This window comes from Haplochromis burtoni, unplaced genomic scaffold, assembly GCF_018398535.1.
Source record: "Haplochromis burtoni strain Fernald_Lab_line unplaced genomic scaffold, NCSU_Asbu1 Contig_88, whole genome shotgun sequence".
NCBI lineage: Eukaryota > Metazoa > Chordata > Actinopteri > Cichliformes > Cichlidae > Haplochromis > Haplochromis burtoni.
The window spans coordinates 1,626,327-1,645,498 of NW_024582449.1; the positions used below are offsets into that span (position 1 = coordinate 1,626,327).

Below are 19,172 nucleotides of genomic sequence, written 5' to 3' on the forward strand. Positions count from 1 at the left end.
AGCAGAGAAGAAACACCTGGGACACAGTACCAAGACACAGGTGGACAGGAAGTAACTGATGAGAGGGAGGAAAACTGAACACAATGCCCACGAGGCTAAGGATTAGCAAACTAAAACAGGGAACATAAATAGAGAGTCAGGGACTATGGAATGTGAACCTGACATGAACATATAAACTAGACACACATTAAAGGTAAACAAACATGGAGGCGAGAGCTGACAACACACTGAGATTAAACAAGGAGCGAGTGGACAGAAAAAGGAACTGATACTATTTAAAGAAGAACTGACGACTACTAACATAAATAAGAAAACTCTGAAAAAACCCCACAAAACTCGAAAGAGTAAATAGCATAGAATTAGAATTTACTTCACAAACCCAAAAATAAATGGAAAAAAATCAATCAGTGACTCTGACAGTCTAAGAACCTAGCACCATGTTGCTTTTAAGAAGTGCAGAAGCAGCACATAAAAAAAGCAAAGTACACCTCATGATTCAGTAGTTTCTGATTCTTCTCTATAGTTTTTGTTGATTCAGTTCAGTGAGGTTTCATTCTTCTAAGTTTAAGCACAGATCTTCCACCACAGCATTTCAATCAGGTTGAGATCTGAACTTTGTTGCCACTGAAACACTTTGATTGATCCCTTTTTTTTGGCCATTCTTTTGTAGATTTGCTTCTGTGCTTGAAGTCACTGCTGCATAACCCAGTTTAGGAAGCTTTAGTTGTCAAACAGATGGCCTCATATTTGACTCTAGAATACTTTGGTATCCACAGGAGCTCATAGTCGACTCGCCAGCTACCCAGGCCCTGTGGCTGGTTGGTATGAGGTGCTTGTGCTGATTTTCTGTCTTGTTCTCCAGACATGGTGCTGTGCATTATTGCCAAGCATCTCCACTTTAGTTTTGTCTGTGCAAAGCACATTGTTCCAGAAGAATTTGTTCAGATGCAACTTTGGAAACCTGAATGGAGCTGCCCTGTTCCTTATAGAGAGAATGGGCTTTGTTCCAGCAACAGTTACAAAAAAGGCATATTTGATCAGTGTTTTTTATTTGTACTATGATGAACTTTAACATTTAGCATGTTAACTGAGACCTTTAGAGTCTTGGGGTTTTCTTGTTTTGGTTTCTAAGATTCTAAGATTGTTGCTGATGTCTTTCCTCTGTGGCATCATGTTAACACACACCTGAATTCTCCAGACAAACAAAGTGCCAAAACTTCTGCTTTAATGGAGATGTTCACACTAATTCAGCTAATTCAGTGCATTTCATTGGCAGCACCCAACCCACACTCTTAATACTGTTAAGAAATAATAATGTACTTAATATTTTGCACACTGCTTCTGCATCTTGCTTTAATGTCTGTTGAATAAATAATGACGCGTTTTAATATGTCATGTCTTCTTGTTGTTGTATAACTTGCTAAGGACCGAATGATTTTTATTATATTCTGATATCTAAAACCTTAGGATTTAAAGAGCATATACTTTCTTTTGTCTGCGGTTGCTACAGACACAATATGGTTGACCTCAGAAGACTTAACAGAGAGAGTAGTATTGAGGAAAATAGTGTGTGACGCATGGATGAAATATTCATCTGTTACTGCACTCAAAAAATAAAATCATAAGACTTTTAAATATTGATGTCATGTTTAAAAGTGTTGTTATTTTTAGGATTTGTACCTACAGAACAACTCTGTCATAACCTTCCGCAGTCAGAAGAGACTGCTCACGTGATTCTTACAGCTCCCTGTTGTCTCATTTTATGTTTCATAAATTGCCTGTTAATTATTTAATTATGACGCCATAAAAACCGCAGAAATGTGCATGTGCGAAGTAAAAGCCTCAAAAAATGCTAAATAATGGTAGTGAATGAATTGCTTATCCTGTGTATTGTTCAATATTTGGTGTCTTTCGGCTTCCGCTTTCTTTTTCTTTTCTTTTCTTTTCTTTTTTTACTTTCTTGCACAGACTAAACAAAATCGTGCACTTTATAAAACATTCATAAACATTTTTACAGCGTTGATTGGAAGACGCGTTCTGCATTCCTCAGCATCCAGAAGACATGCAGCACCGCGAGCAGCGGGGGGTGAAATGAAGAAGGAGGAAAACTTGTTTCCCTCAATAAATCATGAGTTAATCGTTTTCTATAGAAGACACATGGAGATGAGGCAGATCAATACAAACTAGATGTTGGTGAAAAGATATGTGACGATCAGATTATTGGATCCTCTTCACTTGATGCCCTTTTTTTCTGTCTTGTCGTTGTTTAATTCATTTCTTCGTTGGCGACGTTAAATTGCTTCATGCGTTTTACTGCCTCCTGAAGAATTACATTAGTGTAGGTCCATGATGGGAAGATGGGTGAGGTCGACGCCTCGCTGTCATGAATCAAGGGGGATGGGACATCGTTTACGCGCATCACCCCGCCAGCCCCTCGTGTCCAATGAAGGCTGAGAGTGGATTTACAAAGGGGCGGAAGGCTCGAGCCCCACTTTTTCGCCGTGGCTGGTCGCAAAGGGCGGAGCTCTGTTCCTGCCGTTTGACAGCTGCGAAATAGAAAATGTATAGCGGATAGACAGTCTGGAGAACCATGCAGCTCCAAGGCAACCATACTATCACAAGGAAAGGGATACAGCATGGCCCTTTATAGCCTGCGCTTGCCCTCGTAAATTTGGGTCAACTGGAGAGCGCAAACTACAATACAAGGGAACTAAGTAGCTTTCATTGCACATAATTCCTGGATCTGAGAGGCATGCATCGTGCCTTCTCGTATCCCGTAACTGTGGAACGCAGTCGAACCAAAGAGCGCTTGGAGGCGTGTTTGGCCGGGCTATGCGAGCTGGAGCTCCGCAGACAGCGGCAGGAGTGTCTGGTTCTGGGGGCGCTGGCTCTGGGAGACCCGCTTGCCCAGGAAAGCTCCAGAGGAGAGCTGAGATGTTTCAGCAGCTGGGGCCAGGAAAACTTGACACTGAGACGTCAGCTGGTAAGAAGTTTGTGTTGAGCCTTTTACTGCAACTGTATGTTTGCATTCCAGCCCTCCCGCATTACCCCACCCTGTGATAAAAGAACTCCACCTTATACCCCTGTCATGTATCACAACTCTACATACTTTTGAATATCTAATAGCCTTCAGCGTAGACTCATTGAAACCCGCTTGACCGCTGGATGGTCTTCTAGCGCCTTTTGTGCTGCTGTGAAGTCTAGCTGCAAAGAAAAAAAAGTTACTCAACTTGATTAATAGGCTCTCTGTTTGAAAGGGTGTAATGCGTTACTCTGCTTTTTGGCTGAGATTTATGCCCCTGGGGAACGAAATCAGGGGGTGGAGCAGCCGCCGTTTGTGCCACAGACCGACTATTTAATGGCCCATTGTTCCCTCCGCCTAGACTTTTATATTCCACTTAACAAGCTCTCATTTGTGCTCTCCGCACATCATAAATGGATGAATTATTCCTCTTGCTTTTCTGTTGCTGGTGGAGCTAACGTTTTTATGTGAACATTAGCATCCGTGTAATTCATGGAATGTTGTTTTGTTTTTTTTTATTTACGTGACGCTCAAGCAAAATAAGACCGATATGTTGCCAGAGTAAAACGGGCGGGGAGGGGGGGGGTTAAAACTGGTTCTATAACGGCAAATAGAAGTTTCACTAACAGCATTACATCAGCGGTTCACACGGGGAGTTTCACGCACCAGTGAGCACTTATCTGCGCTGAAAACGGTTCTTCTTCACTTTCTCTCTTTTTTTGCCCAAGTTTTTATGTCTCGGTGAGGTTTAATTCCGTTTTAACTTCTGGTGTTGTCTCAACATTACTACAAAAGCATGGCATTATTAAAGAGGGTGGAAAAAAGGGAGAAATTAAATCAGCCTCCTCCTCTTCACATCTCCAGCACCCCCCTTCCTTCTTCTCCTCCTCCTCCGCCGGGGCCCTAACAATAGGCGCATATGGAGCAGAATACTAATGATGTTGATCGAGGCCCCAGTGAGAGGAAAAGGCACACATAGGTGGCTCTCCGCACTGGCTTTAGAAATATGACATGATATGATTTTCTGTTAAAAAATTAATTAATTAATTAACGATCGAAATAAAGTGAGTTTTTCGAGAGTGCCACGCGCAGTTATGCTCACATGTCCACTGGTGCCTTAGGAGCTGCCAGCGCATTTCATCCACATCAGCTGGAGAGTGACGAGTGAAGGCGAGTGAAGGAGTGACACGAGTTTCCTCACAAGGGCGCATAATTTCCCCGTTTTCATTTCTGCGCAATCCGCCTTTGGATCGATGTTTATTAACTGTTGCGCTCATCCAAGCGTGTGAGTAATTACACGGGAAAGTCCTGGGAGAATATTTGGACCCGACAGGACTCTAATTGAAGCCTCAAATTGAGTCTTCGTGATATCAGGTCACCATCTGCGTCCGAGCTAAATCCCCAATCTCATTTCGCGTGTAGGTTAAAGTCTGCAAAATGTATAGTTCACGGTGTGACATAGAAACAACTGACCCATGAGACTGACATCGTGTGTGCCTTGAACATGAATGTGGCCCCAAACAGGCTGAGAGATGCAATTTTTTTTCTTCTTTTCCCCCCTTCTTCATACAGTATGTGGTGTTGAAGGTGTTGACAGCTGTGGGACGCCAGACAGCAGCTGGGAAAGCACGAATCTCTGACCTCCCTCTCAGCTTCCCTGCTGTGTGTTTTTGTAGAGAGTGGAAGGGATTATATGAATTTTGTATGAATGTGGCACACGTACATCCATCAGCGGAGAAGTGATTTTAGGGGAGAAAATGTGCTCTGAAATGTTATTTAATCTCCTCTGAAGAATATTAATTGGCCTAGGGGATGTAAACCAAATTTTTAATTATTGCATGTTTGGGCACATAGAAAAAAAATCTTTGCATTCTACAGGATTGTGTGTTTGTATCTACAGTGGATTTTGCTATTGTTTTGTGTCTTTGCTGAACTGCTGGCTCATCATCAATCAGGCTGTGTGTGTCCTTGTGTTAAGACAGCAGCGCATCATTAGTGAACGTATAGTCTGCTCAGCAGTGACTGATCACTCGCATGATGGTTTACTGCGCTTTGTTCTGGCACACAAACAAAAACCTCAACCGGTTTTTGTTTGTGCTCTTTGGTTTCTTTGTGTACACAGCCGTTCAAGCAAATAAGCTTCAGAAAATATACAAATTATGCACACAGACGATACACACGTGCAAACATTATGATACAAGCTCACTTTGAGATCGACTCTCATTTAGTTATGCAATTTTCAGTCACATGAGCACAGCCTGTTTCAAGTCTTTCTTTAAGGATTCCCTTTGCAGGCCATGCACCCTGCTGCTGTGCCTACGAGCCACTGCGCACACTGAACAGATTCAGAGGAAACTAATTAATACTATTCACAATGCAATGGATAAACTCTTTGTGTGCGTGTGAAGAACTTCCTCCCAAAATCACTGAATATATTTTACCAAACTAAAACAAATAATTTAAAATGTGTCCACGTGCTCTGAAGAAATAAGAGATCAGTAGCTGAGCAAACACGGGGGGCAGGGTGCCCTGTGTTTGTGCATGTGCTGTGCATGTGTGTGTGTGTGTGTGTGTGTGTGTGTGTTTCCGGCCTCCCACTGTGGATCCAGTCACAACATAGCTTTAATTATAGAGAGTCCAGCAGTGAGGCTGCATGCTTTGTGCTCTCTGTTCAATAGATTTCTTTATCCTGGCAATATTGTTTCAAAGACCCACCGGCCTTCACTGGTCATTGGTCCTTTCTAAAAAAAAAAAATACAGAGACACTTTTGCCTGCTTCTTTGTTGTCTTGCAGAAAAACCCAATGTGTGACTGAATTTGAATGTATCTTTCTATATCAACAGAGACAATCCACTCTTATTAAACTCTGCAGCATCACGTTCTGCATACACACTAAAGCGCAGTAGCTAATGACAGGAAAATTTGCCCAGTCACTGTTCATGTCCCTGGTTTCACCCGGCCTCACCTGCTGCTCAGTGTTTTTCACTGAGAGAACAGGTGGTCCTGATGTGTTGTACAGCCACAGCAGCTTAATGGCTATAAGTGAGACTGGCTGCACAGTGTTCTTCATCTCCCCCATCCCCCAGCAGCCTGCAGGATGCAGTAAAAAAAAAAAGAAGCAATAATACAGTGTGCAGCATGTCTGGGAACCAGTGTGAGACCTGTAATAACAGAGTGCAGTCAAAGCAAAATGTCACAGTATAAACCAAATGGTTTGTTCATCCACAGAGATTTGTTTGTTTTTTTGTTATAAATTAATATCCAGCCCTGTGGCTTCTACAGTGTTTGTGCATATGTCCACAATTAGATGGCAGTCAGTTGCCACTCTGAAATAGCATCATTGATTTATTGATTTCCAATAGCCTCCCCTCCTCTCAGCGTTTCTTTACCACAAACCAGCACCCAACGTTTCTGCCATACAAAACAGTATTGATATAGTGATGCTAGCGCTTTGTTTATAGTAAGACAATAAGGCCGCTAGCAGAGACAAAAGAGGTGACAGTATTTGGGGTGAAGAGGTTGTCTGTGCTTCCATTATGATTGCATTAAGTCTGCAGGACAGGGGAGTTAGAGCCTAAAGGCACTGACAGAGATCTCTCAGAAACATTGAGCCACTTCCTGTTATAAACATTGTCTTTTCACACATTACTGTTCTGAATAGATAATAACAGCACTGTAACACAAAAAGAATGATCATGTCTGTTTGGTGATCTTTTTAATTTGATGTTAGCATGCCACTATGTCACTTGCACAAAATGTTACAGGGAATGTTTTGCAAATGAATGACCACCGTTAGATCAGTTGTGGTAAAAACATTTGTAAAAGCGGCCTGAGATTTTAAGATTAAATGAGCATGTATTTGACCCTAATGCAGTTTGTTTATAGACCACATAGAGGAGTAGAAAATGCCACAATACGTAAACACTTTTAAAATTCTTATGTTCGATTACATTGGGTGACTTTTCGTCAGCTACAATTCATTACATTTTAATCAGAAGTCTTTTAGAGCAATCTGTGGCTGATTGATGAGCAACAGCTGAACCTACCATCCCTATATAGCCAGGCATTTACAGTGGTTGGCTGGTTCAGTTGTACTTGATGACTTACACCTTTGCATAGTGAGTGTGCGCTTCTTCTTTATGGATGAAGGCTTCAAGTCCCAAAGTGGTGCACAGCACAGCTTAAAAGCCACTTTGTTCCAGCACCACCCAAATAAACAAATCCCTGCTTTGATGCTGTGTTGATTCTCTGATATTATTTATTTATGTATTTATTCATTTACGTATTTATTTATTCAGTATTCTGCATTATCTTTATCTGTTGTCTGTTAATAATACAGTGCATTCTTAGAGGATTTCTAACAAGCTTCTCTGCATGTCATCCAGCTACATGTGTCGACGATGACAGAGCTCAGGGAGGAGTTGTCTGTCGTGAGAAGTGTGTAATGTGAAAAGTGTCACCTTGTCATGAGGGCACGCTCAATCGCCTGGTAATGAAGTCTCTTAACGAGCGTTGCGTGTCAGCCATATTAAATCCAGCCATCTAAAATGCCTGTATTAGGTCTGCGTGTATCAGAGAAGGTATTACTCACGTTGCTGACACAGTTTGTTTATAGACTCAGATTCTGGGTACTTGTCTTCCTCACAAGTGCAACAAGGAAGGGTTAGGTTGTGACAGCTAGCTGTCATAATGAAAGATAGCCTGCAGGCAGTGAATCAAAGTCCATTTAACGTCCTCTAAAGTCTTGCAAACAGAGCTGTCTGTGCACTTGTGTTAACCCATTCAGGTAGACGGGCATGGAAATGCGTGCCCATGTTAAGTGTGTGTGTCACATGCTGTCAATATGACACCAGCAAAAAATGATCAGGCTGGATGAACCAGCATGTTTAATTACTCGGTTTTACCACAAACAGATGGGTAAATGGGAGGGTGGGGGATTGTAGTGGTTTGAGGAAGGCTGTGTGAGGTAGCGGGGTGGGCTTCCAAATGGTAAACACACAAGTGTAAGAACGACAGCGTTATTTATTTATTTGTTTTGGGGGGACTTTAACATATGTTTAACATATACCCAGTCTCATTTGTTGCTGGTTTGAGCTAAATGAGCAATTATTTGTATATCTGGCTCGCGAGTGTCTGCAAGCACGTGTGTGTGTGTGTGTGTGTGTGTGTCCACCCACATGAAATAACACCCCACCCTCCCTCTTCCCCCTCCTTCACAGTGCTATGAATTATTCATGTTTCAACCTCTTCAGTAAGCCTGCTTTTATAAATGATGGTCATGTGATGGCCACGTTTCGATTTTACACACTTCTGCATCACAGTTTTGGCTTTGTTATTTTTATTTATTGGTTTTAATATTTTCAGGCATTATAAATTAGGAGCAATGTTGCAGCTGGAGAAACAAGCTGCGAACGATTCACAGCTGTGCTTCTGCCATTAGCATATCCAGAAAGCACTCATTAAACTACAAACACTGCTGGAATTTTTTTTTGTTTTTTTGCTTTGTTCCTAAAATCAATCATTTTTGCTTCGTACTGTCTACTTAACATTTATTTTCCCATCAGTTCAACCAGTTACAGACTGCAAGAAAATAGTCTGAATGAATGTTTGCCTGTTTTTCAGAGTGCTCTTCAGAGCTCCCCGTGGGGTCTAATGCAAATGCTGGAACAGCAGGTGGGAGAGCTGAGGATCGACGCTGCTGATGACTGTTGTGACAGAGCCCAAGGAGAAACTGGCAACAGTCGACCGAGTTCTGGTACTTATTTCTGCAAGGCAGTGAAATCAAAGTGCAAACACACTATATAATTCCCTTTTTTCAGTAAATGAAGTTGTTTTTTTCCAGAGTGTTGCTCAGCTGAACAAAACTTGTGTTCTTTGTATTTCATGTTTGAGTCTCTGCTCTTATTGTTCCTTTATGCTCCAGTTGTTTGTGATTTTAATCTGTGGCCTATTTGTGAAATGCAGTGAGAAACTTTTCTATTTTTTGAGGAGTGGAATGAGTTATAAGAGATGAGAAAAGCCTTTCTTTTTTTATTGGTGCCTTTGCCTCACAGCAAGAAGGTCCTGGGTTTGAGTCCAGTTTGAGGCCTTTGTGTGTGGATTCTCCTCCCACCGTCCAACGATATGCGTGGGATGTGGTTAATTCTGTTCAGTTATGATCAGAAGTTTACATAGACTCATAATCTGTGTGAATGTCATGGTAATTTGAGGATTTTAAAGATTTCTTTGAACCCTTCTTTTTCCAGAGTAAAATGATTGTACAATATAAGGCCTGTTAACCTCTCACTAATTAGAAGTTAATAGGCTGTGTTGTTGTTCAATTAAAAGACATTGCAGAACCTTCAGCATCACTCATTAAAGGATTTAAGTGACTGTGCATATATGAGCCTGTATGTATCCTTTTGACCCTGTGTACATTCAAGAAAATCCCAAACCAAGTCATTAAAGATGCATGCTGTGCAATCATTCCACCATGGAAAAAAAAACAGTTCAAAGAAATCATTAAAATTGCGATGAATTAATTACACTAATTACACTGTGTCCTAGGTTTCTATGAATCAAGTGAAGGTCAGTCACCAAAAGGAAAATCTTGTACCACTGAGCCCACAGAGAGTGTCTCCTCCTGGGCTTACACCAGTGACAGGCCAAAGTCTGTGGGTAAGCAAGACTATCAGACGTGGAAGATTTGAGATATTGTGAAACCTGCATATGTGCTCTTGTTGAAGTAAAATGATTAACATATTAGCACATACTCTTTGCATATTAGCATGAGAAAACAGCAGACTCTTAGTCAACTGTCTTTATGTGAAAGAGGCTTAATAAACATTAGAAGACTTATTCTTTTTATTTTAGGGTTTTCTGTAGACTGGATTTTGGCTCTGTTCTGATTACCATCTTATTAGGTCAAAGATGAGGATGCGTCAGACCCAGCCTAATAACAAGTGCAATTCTATTATTTGTCTTTTTGTTAAATGCTAATATTGCAAATGTATGGGAACAGACTGAGAGTGGCATGGCTGCAGACTCTTAGTTTTGAGATTATTTATTACTGTTTAACTATTAGAACTTTTATTGATCACCTCATAGTTATGCATTCAGGATGATTTTACTTACTACTTCACTTATTTCTCAATATTTCTCTCTGCAATCAGGAGACCCCCTTATGCTGGATGGAGAATTTGATGCACCACTTCTACGCACCACGCTACCCCGCTCTTTCTCTGCCCCCTACCCACCTCTTGAGGGTATTGCTGAGGAGGGCACTGCCATTGACTCCTGGCAGTGGGACCCCAGCGGAGACAATGGTGGCTGGGAGCAGCAACCTGAAGAGGATCAGGTCACCGAAGAGGACTATCAGCTGGCTTTGAAGGTAGAGGGTTACATCCTGAGTCTCATCCAACGCCATACCCTCACACCAAGACCTTGTCAGCCTCGCACCACTCTTAGCCCTGACCCCCCATACTGCAGTGGCTCTGGACACAGCTCCCTACACAGGATAACTCCTTCTTTAACCACAGAGCACCGCCCTTCTGATCATCATCTTCAGCCCCATGGTGACCTTTCTACAAATCCTAATGGCCAGGGATGGGGTTGTGACCTGGAGCGAGAGGCCTGTGGTGGGGAGGCCCCATCTTTGGAGGAGGACTGTTATTTAGCTCTGCCCTACCCCCAGCCCAATCTAATTTCCCTGGCTGGAAGGCTACCATCCCCTCCGCCCTCACTGGACCATAACTGTGGAGTTGGGGCTCTTGACCTTTGTTGTGAACCCCCATCCCCCCATCATTATCTACATCCACAGCCCCCTATTCTTCACATGCACAGTTTAGTAAGTGCTCAGTATATTCCTGGACAAGCCTGTCATGCCCCTCTGTGCTCCCCAAGACATTACAACCAAGAGCAGCCAAAGTCCAACCAAGTTTTCACATCTCCTGATCACCTCAAGTACAGAGCATCTAAGAAAAATCACAGCGAGAGACAGAGATCCAAGAAGTCAAGCAGTAAAACCAATAGATCCCAGTCTGAAAACAGCCTCCTGGGTCAGCGGGTGCTTCCAGAGAGGAGGTACAGCACCACAGAGAGGCCCCAAGGCAGAGGTGATCCTCATACACTGCCTCAGAATCAAAACCAGGTTGTAGGACACCAGGTGGTCTACAACGGCCACAACGAGAGCCGACGCTGGCGATCTAACCTGGAGCTCAGCCAAGATGAGGGGGAAGTCCAAGCAGGGCAGGTACACAGACGACCACCTCGAAAAGTTCGCCACGGCCCTTCTTGTTCCCATTCCCAACCCCAGAACTACCACCAACAGCAGCATGCCAAGCACTGGCAGCAGGACTTTCAGGAAAGCGCACCTCTCTGTCAGGGGGAGGAGAGCTATGGTGGTGCTGCCCCCGCAGAGTCCGAGTCTAGCATGAGCGAGGTATATTCTCCAGCCTCCAGCTCGCTATCCAGCGACTCAGATGAGAGCGGGGGGCTGGTGTGGCCCCAGCAGCTGCCACCCCGCCTTGCTTCTACCTCTTCTTCATCCTCTCCTTCACCACAAGCCACTGCCAATACCCAATCTCAACCAAAAGCCTTTGTCAAGATAAAAGCTTCCCACGCTCTGAAGAAGAAGATTCTCAGATTCCGCTCAGGGTCGCTTAAAGTCATGACTACTGTATGAGAAACTCGTCAAACTAGTTTTAAACACATACTCGTCAGTAACTTACTTGCCACCAAATCCTATGTCAAATATCACATCCCATCTTTATATTCAATCTACAGTATGTCATAGTGAGATGCCTTTACATGTATTGGCATGAATAATGATCTATTCAAAGATCTTTCATTTGTACTATCTGGTTAAATTTATCTTCCAGTTGACAACCATCAGACACAAGACTAATGGGCAGTATACTGCTCTAATGGATGACAACTGATACCAAATGACATGTACCACCTAGAAGCGGAGTGACTGAATATGATGGCAGTTTTTCCTCTGTTTCATTTGCTCTCATCAGATAATTGTGGTTAATTAATGTATTACTGATATTTTCACCAAGTCACATTATTAGTCTAAAAACTATATCAAATCTTTGTGATACGGGCCTTAAAACATACTAGGTAAATTTGCTGTGTTCAGATTTCATAATAACCTCTGATGGTCTTTTTTAAAGATTATGCTTTTTGCTGAAAGTCATATAGTAAACAGGAATTTCTTTTAATTCTTTGTGCTAAACTGCATTCAAACGCAAGCAAACATCGACATATTAGCAAAAAATCTACAACTAAATTTTGCAATGCACTTGAAATGTTGGAGTTAATCCACTAGAATTGTGCTAATTAATATCTCCCTATTCCTACAAATTCACAATCCTCTGTAAGAAAGTCAAGGGAACGATTTAGAAAAGGGTTAGGATACTTTTCTGAATGTGGTATGAGTGCTAAAACTTAACTGAATAACCATGTTTAAATTTGGTTTCCTGCAGACTCAAAAATCCTGCACCAACTGTGAGTCTCTCAGCAGGGCACACCTCTGCATATCCAGCTGTTACTGAGCTCCTCTTAGTATGTCCTGGATTCACTGCAGTGAACTTCTTACTACCTCCTCTCTGCAGCCAGTGAGCATAAAGAACCAGACATCCATGTGTCAGGGATGGATTTATTAGAGGCCACACTAAGGGGCCTGTGTACATTCATGCATGCATGTTTAAACTCACAGATTCCCTGAAACACTGGGACCTACACACTGTAAATAAATATGTGGACTTGTTTGGAACAACTGTAAATAAAGAAAGCATTTCACTCAGTTTTGATATTTTAGCACTTTTTTGTTTATTCTTAAATCAAAAAAGACAATGTGTTAACAAGCAAAATGAAGGTTAATATATTCTTAATATTTCATGTAATGCAAAAAATTAAGGTTCTGTTTTATATGTTAAAAGTTAGAAATGCAGAAATCCTGATTGAAAACTTTCAAGAATACATTTTCCCCCCCATGTGATGTTAAGCTCTCTGCTTTAACCTTGTGAAGGATTGGTAATCCACTGTAGGATGAGTGGATCGATGGATTTGCAGCTCATGACCAACTCTCTCTGTTGAGTATAGTATCAAAGTATCTATACAGCCAATAGTGTGTATTGAGCCTTGATATGTAATAGCAAACTATATGTAATGGTAAACAATATTAATAGTTATGTAATGATGGTCAAACCCCAGATTTGACTATTTATCGTAGCTCTTGTCTCTTTCCAGTCTCTTCGCCTCAAAATACCAACATCATATAGATAGAAATATAAGTACATATATGTACATTTTTTACATCAACTTTCAAGATAAACATCACAAGATAATTTTTTATCAGCTGTTGTTTGAAAGAGACCACCAAGTCATTGTGATGACCAAGAGGTAGAGAGTTACAGGATGTATGTAAAAGTTCACTAATGTATGCTGGTGCTTGTCCGTGGTCAAAATTTGAATCTTAAAGTGGAGACTGAATTTAATGATTATCCAGTGCAGCTGGGTCAGCAACAGTGGGACATGAGAGTACCTGGAAGATTTAGTCAGAAGCCTTGCAGTAGTGTTCAGAACAACCTGGAGTGTTCAGAAGTGAACAATGGATTTTAATAATCCACACATAATGAAATAAATGCATGAAAAACACATTTAGTTCAGAGCGTTACACAATGGGACTTCACTTGTTTCTTAAGCAGACATTTGAGATGAACATTCAAAGTGTAAACAAAAGTCAAAAACTACTCCAAGATTCCTGATTTTAGATTTAGCAAAATGTAGCAAAGGACCAACCACCAGCTATTAATAGAATCTAAGCACCTATGCAGGATCTATGGCTCTGAAACATACTGGGGCTTAAAAGAGATATATAACTGAAAATCATAACTGTTAATAGCAGTTATAACTGGTATTAATAGTTTTGATTTATTTTCAAAGAGTTCTACAGCAAATTAAGTGTCAGCCATTTAGAGTGTGTCTCCCTCTTGTGGTCTACAAGAAGATGTAATCAGCATTTTCCTATAATCACTGCGAAAAAGTAATCAAATCTCTATGTATTTTATTTCTGCTACCAAACTATACTAAAACATGACAAAAAGTCAGAAAATGCATCATATACATAATGCTCTGAAGTAATTCTTCTGTAAAAGCCAATAATAGAACTTTCATGTGTTTTGTTGCGTAAGACATGGATTTTTATAGAAACCTTACAGTGTAACTATCAGTTCTGCTTTTGAAATCTTGAAATTTGACTTGACTTACCACCCAAATTCACTGGAAAAAAATCTTCATAACTTGTAAAAATGAATGCACTTTTGTGTATTTGTGTTCACAGACTTAAATCCAAACCAAAGTCTTTTGCTAAACTTCATGACAGAACTGTTTATGTTACAGCAGTCCTCCATATGCAAGAGAGTTATATTGTTGTCATTTCTTTGCCATTACTGGTGCTCTTGGTGTCCACATTAGTGATACTCTTCTTGGTGGTCGGTTCCTCGCCCATGAAGCGGAAGATGTTACGCAGGGAGCGGTTCATGCTGTCTTTGAAGCTTTGACCCAGACACACATAGAGCAGAGGGTTGAGGCAGCTGTTGAAGTAAGCCAGGCAGAGCGCTATAACGTGTGCCAGGTGAAGTTTGGGACTCACATAAGTACCCCGAGGGGTGGTCAGTATGAGGAAATCCACGATGTGCAGAGGTATCCAGCACAAGAAGAAGCTCAGCACCACAGAGATGACAACCCTCAGGGTTTTCTTGGATCCAGTCCGACTACGTGTCATTCTCCTCTGTGTGTTACTGAAAACCACCAAGTGACAAACTAGAATAACCAGGAAAGGAATAATGAATCCAATCAGGAAGCGAAAAGCAGAGACAGGCCAGGCACTGTCTACAGTGTACTCCATCCTACACTCTCTCTTCTCGTCACCTGCCACAATCTGCTTGGCGTACACAAACTGTGGGATACTGCCTATCAGGGCCAGGACCCACACAGCAACACATCCATAAGCACCCTGTTTAGGTCGCCTGTGGTTCTGACACCAGATGGGTCTAATGACCAGCAACAAACGATCCACGCTGATCACAACCAGCTGCAGGATGCTGCAGTACATCACCAGGTAAAACAGGCCTCTGATGAGCCTGCAGGCCAGCGGACCGAAGTGCCAGTGATCGTCATGGACCAGAGGGACCATAAGCAAGGGGATGGAGAGGCAGCACAGAAGATCAGCCAGAGCAAGGTTGAGGAACCAGAGGGAGGTGACAGAGCGGGACATGCAGAACCCCGTCACCCACACCACCACAGCATTTCCAGGCACACCCAGCAGGACCACAAGGCTGTACATGACCAGAGCCACTATCTGGATCGGCTGAATCTCAGGAGTCACAGACTCAATAATGTCAGGAAATGTGTAATTATCATCAGGAAATGTGTAATTATAGTCACCGTAATCCATGATTCCTTACAACTGTGAAGTATAAAAAACATTTTCATAACTCACTGAAATAATATAATTCAATCAAGAAAAAATATTTATTGACTTTTAAATTAATTTTAGTAGTAACAATGATCAATTTTAGACTTTAGTATTAACTCACCGATGTTCAGCCTCTCGTTATGTTGCTCTGTCACCACTGAGAGGAAGTTGTTGAGCTGGTTTGCTTCTCAGCTTTATACTCTCACCCCACCCCACACAGACACAGTTGCACATGATCTCTGTTGAGAGTCCTTATTGTAGGCGTGAAACTGCAGTCACAAAATTGGTGAATCTAAAAAAAAATAGTTTTAATTGCAAAAGATTCATTTCACAAGAAATAATTAGGTCACAGGCCTAATGACCTAGGTCACTTCTGTGACCTAGGTCACTTCTGTGACCTAGGTCATTAGGTCACAGAAGTGATGAGACAATTTGTAATATTTACTTTATTCGTGTGTTTTGCATCTGCAAGTACGCACGATGTAAGAAAAGAATATAAAAATATACAAATTAGAATTCAGTTATTTTGAGCTGAGACCTGAAATGAATCTGCCTGAGGTTAAAATACAGATCAACAGATGTGTTTGAAGGATGTGGTCAAAAGATCATGGCAGCACTCTAGCTGCCATTTCAGTGAATGTGGGGAATGTGCAAATCCCACAAACATGATAACCTCCCACTTATTTGAATGCAAAGACTAGTTTGCAATAATAAACTTTTGTGTTCTCGTGTTATTAATATTGAATTCAATTTGATTGAGTTTGATAGTAGATGTTTTTCACCAAACAGATTTAACTTTGTTCTAAGTTACAAAAAAGAACAGTTTCAATTTCATTTCTTTTCACTGGTTGCTTATGTGGGTTATAAAAGAGAGCGAGTCATCAATTTTAATTCCTAAGTACTTGTGCTGACTGAGTTACAAGCCCTGAGCTGTTGTAATACCTGAAAGGTTCAGTGGTTTAGATTTTGAATTTGAGAACATCTTGATCTGTTTAGTTTTGTCAACATTTAAAACGTTTTAAATCACAGTTAATGCTATACTGCACTGAATGCTGGCTGGAGATGACAGAGAGCCTGATTAAGTGTGGGTGCAGAGGAGTATATGAACATGTCATCAGCATAAAAATTAAACTTTGCTGTAGTGATATTATGATTATTCATATATAAAATAAATAACAGTGGCCCTAGAACAGAATCCAGGGGCACTCCTTTGTTTCATTAAGGAAGCTAGAAGTGTTTCCTTCTACCTGTACACACTGAGACCAGCCTCATAAATAATTTTGTTTGTTTTTTTTCTTTTCAGACAACCCTGCATTGACAAGTCTTTGGCTTAGGCATTTATGATCAAATGTCTTGGCTTGATTGATAAAAAAAAAAAAAGGCTACATAGTGTTGCTTGTTATCCACTGAAACAATGAAATCATCAGATCCCTAGCTTTCAACAAAGGGAGAACTTATTATAAGGTTCAATAAAGTTACTTTACATTAAACCTGATGTTTTAGGCACCAGTCATCATTTTACTTGCTTCTCTCTTTCACTTCCACATGCACAAAAGTGTCTCATTCTTAATAAAGCAAACAACCTTTCCCAGTTTTGTAAATATACCTATTAGGATCCCTGGCTTTGAACCCAGTTCTTCAGTTTTGTGGGTTTTTGATTTGTTTCTAGATTTATAATGTGATTATGCTTTAGCTCTTCATTGCCTAGTCCTTTGGTGTTCAGTATTTTCCCATGTGCTTCCAAGCTTATTTATTTATGTTTCTAGTTCTTAGTTCCTTGGTCTAGTTAATTCCACTTTCGTTTCCAGTCTGTCTTGGTCTCATGTCTCTGTCTCCTTCCTATAGTGTCTCCTGTAGTCAATCAGTCTTGATCTTTGTGTTAGTTTACCTAGTCTGTGTCTAGTTTATGGTTTCATTCCAAGTTCGTAATCTGTTTATATTTTTATTTTTCTTCTTAGTTTATAATACACTCAACAAAAATATAAACGCAACACCTTTGTTACTGCTCCCATTCCCCATGGGATGGACGTAGAGACCTAAAATTCATTCCAGATACACAATATAACCATCCCTCCCAAACAGTGGTCACAAATCAGTCCAAATGTGTGGTAGTGGGCACATCTGCTATATTGAGATAATCCATCCCACCTCACAGGTGTGCCACATCAGGATGCTGATCTGACATCATGAGTAGTGCACAGGTGTACCTCAGACTGCCCACAACAAAAGGCCACCCTGGAATGTGCAGTTTTTTGCGCTATTGGGGGTCTGGGGACCCAGAACCGGTCAGTATCTGGTGTGACCACCATTTGCCTCATGCAGTGCAACACATCGTCGCATGGAGTCTATCAGATTGTCAATTGTGGCCTGTGGAATGTTGGTCCACTCCACTTCAATGGCTGTGCGAGGTTGTTGGATATTCGTGGGAACTGGTACACGCTGTCGTATACGCCGGTCAAGCACATCCCGAACATGCTCAATGGGTGACATGTCCGGTGAGTATGCTGGCCATGCAAGAACTGGGACATTCTCAGCTGCCATCTGCCCTGAACAATGTGAACCATGATTCATCCGTGAAGCGCACACCTCTCCAACGTGCCAGACGCCATCGAATGTGAGCATTTGCCCACACAAGTCTGTTACGGCGACGAGCTGGAGTCAGGTCAAGACCCCGATGAGGACGACGGGCATGCAGTTGAGCGTCCCTGAGACGGTTTCTGACAGTTTGTGCAGAAATTGTTTGGTTGTGCAAACCAATTGTTCCAGCAGCTGTCTGGGTGGCTGGTCTCAGACGATCTTGGAGGTGAACCTGCTGGATGTGGAGGTCCTGGGCTGGTGTGGTTACACGAGGTCTGCGGTTGTGAGGCCGGTTGGATGTGCTGCCATATTCTCTGAAACGCCTGTGGAGACGGCTTATGGTTGAGAAATGAACATTCAATGCACGGGCGACAGATCTGGTTGACATTCCTGCTGTCAGCATGCCAATTGCACGCTCCCTCATTGCTTGTGGCATCTGTGGCATTTTGCTGTGAGACAAAACTGCACATTCCAGGGTGGCCTTTTGTTGTGGGCAGTCTGAGGTACACCTGTGCACTACTCATGATGTCAGATCAGCATCCTGATGTGGCACACCTGTGAGGTGGGATGGATTATCTCAATATAGCAGATGTGCCCACTACCACACATTTGGACTGATTTGTGACCACTGTTTGGGAGGGATGGTTATATTGTGTATCTGGAATGAATTTTAGGTCTCTACGTCCATCCCATGGGGAATGGGAGCAGTAACAAAGGTGTTGCGTTTATATTTTTGTTGAGTGTATGTAGTTATCTTCATCTGTGGCCCTGATCACGTGTCTGTGTTTGTTTACTCTTCGAGTTTGTAAAAGTTGAGTCTCTGTCTCTGTTTGTTTCTGATCTTATTTTGATAGTCTCTTGTGCCATGTGCTTTTGTGCCATGTGCATGGGCTCATTCGTCAGAATTAGTTTGCCTGTGTTCCCAGGCATGTGCTCCGTTTACCTCCTGTGTGTATTTAAGCACCTAGTTTTCATCTGTTCTTTGTTGTGATCGGTGTGTCCTGTCAATTTGGAGTTTTGTAGTTAAAATGCCAAGTTCTTTGTATTCAGTGTCCCTTAAGTCCAGAAATAAAACTTCCTTTGATTTCAGTTAAATGGTTTAAGATATTT

General features: G+C 41.7%; 2 protein-coding genes across 2 annotated transcripts; one reads left to right on the plus strand and one right to left on the minus strand.

The window, feature by feature from the left end:
* Positions 1-2,317: 2,317 nt before the first annotated feature.
* On the plus strand, positions 2,318-12,817 carry LOC102300815 (dapper 1). The gene is made up of 4 exons (XM_005927314.3): positions 2,318-2,983; positions 8,645-8,777; positions 9,569-9,679; positions 10,174-12,817. The coding sequence occupies exons 1-4, from the start codon at positions 2,753-2,755 to the stop codon at positions 11,682-11,684; spliced, it is 1,986 nt and encodes a 661-aa protein (XP_005927376.1). The 5' UTR covers positions 2,318-2,752; the 3' UTR covers positions 11,685-12,817.
* A 52-nt stretch (positions 12,818-12,869) lies between these two features.
* On the minus strand, positions 12,870-15,724 carry LOC102301140 (C5a anaphylatoxin chemotactic receptor 1). The gene is made up of 2 exons (XM_005927315.2): positions 15,607-15,724; positions 12,870-15,476 (listed from the first exon to the last, which is right to left on the minus strand). The coding sequence occupies exon 2, from the start codon at positions 15,462-15,464 to the stop codon at positions 14,430-14,432; it is 1,035 nt and encodes a 344-aa protein (XP_005927377.1). The 5' UTR covers positions 15,465-15,476; positions 15,607-15,724; the 3' UTR covers positions 12,870-14,429.
* Positions 15,725-19,172: the final 3,448 nt, after the last annotated feature.

Excerpts from the sequence above, each read along its gene's own strand:
- LOC102300815 (XM_005927314.3), top strand. The coding sequence starts at position 2,753 with ATGCATCGTGCCTTCTCGTATCCCGTAACTGTGGAACGCAGTCGAACC. Across the intron at positions 2,984-8,644 it reads TGACACTGAGACGTCAGCTG|AGTGCTCTTCAGAGCTCCCC; the intron begins GTAAGAAGTTTG and ends CCTGTTTTTCAG. Across the intron at positions 9,680-10,173 it reads TGACAGGCCAAAGTCTGTGG|GAGACCCCCTTATGCTGGAT; the intron begins GTAAGCAAGACT and ends CTCTGCAATCAG.
- LOC102301140 (XM_005927315.2), bottom strand. The coding sequence starts at position 15,464 with ATGGATTACGGTGACTATAATTACACATTTCCTGATGATAATTACACA.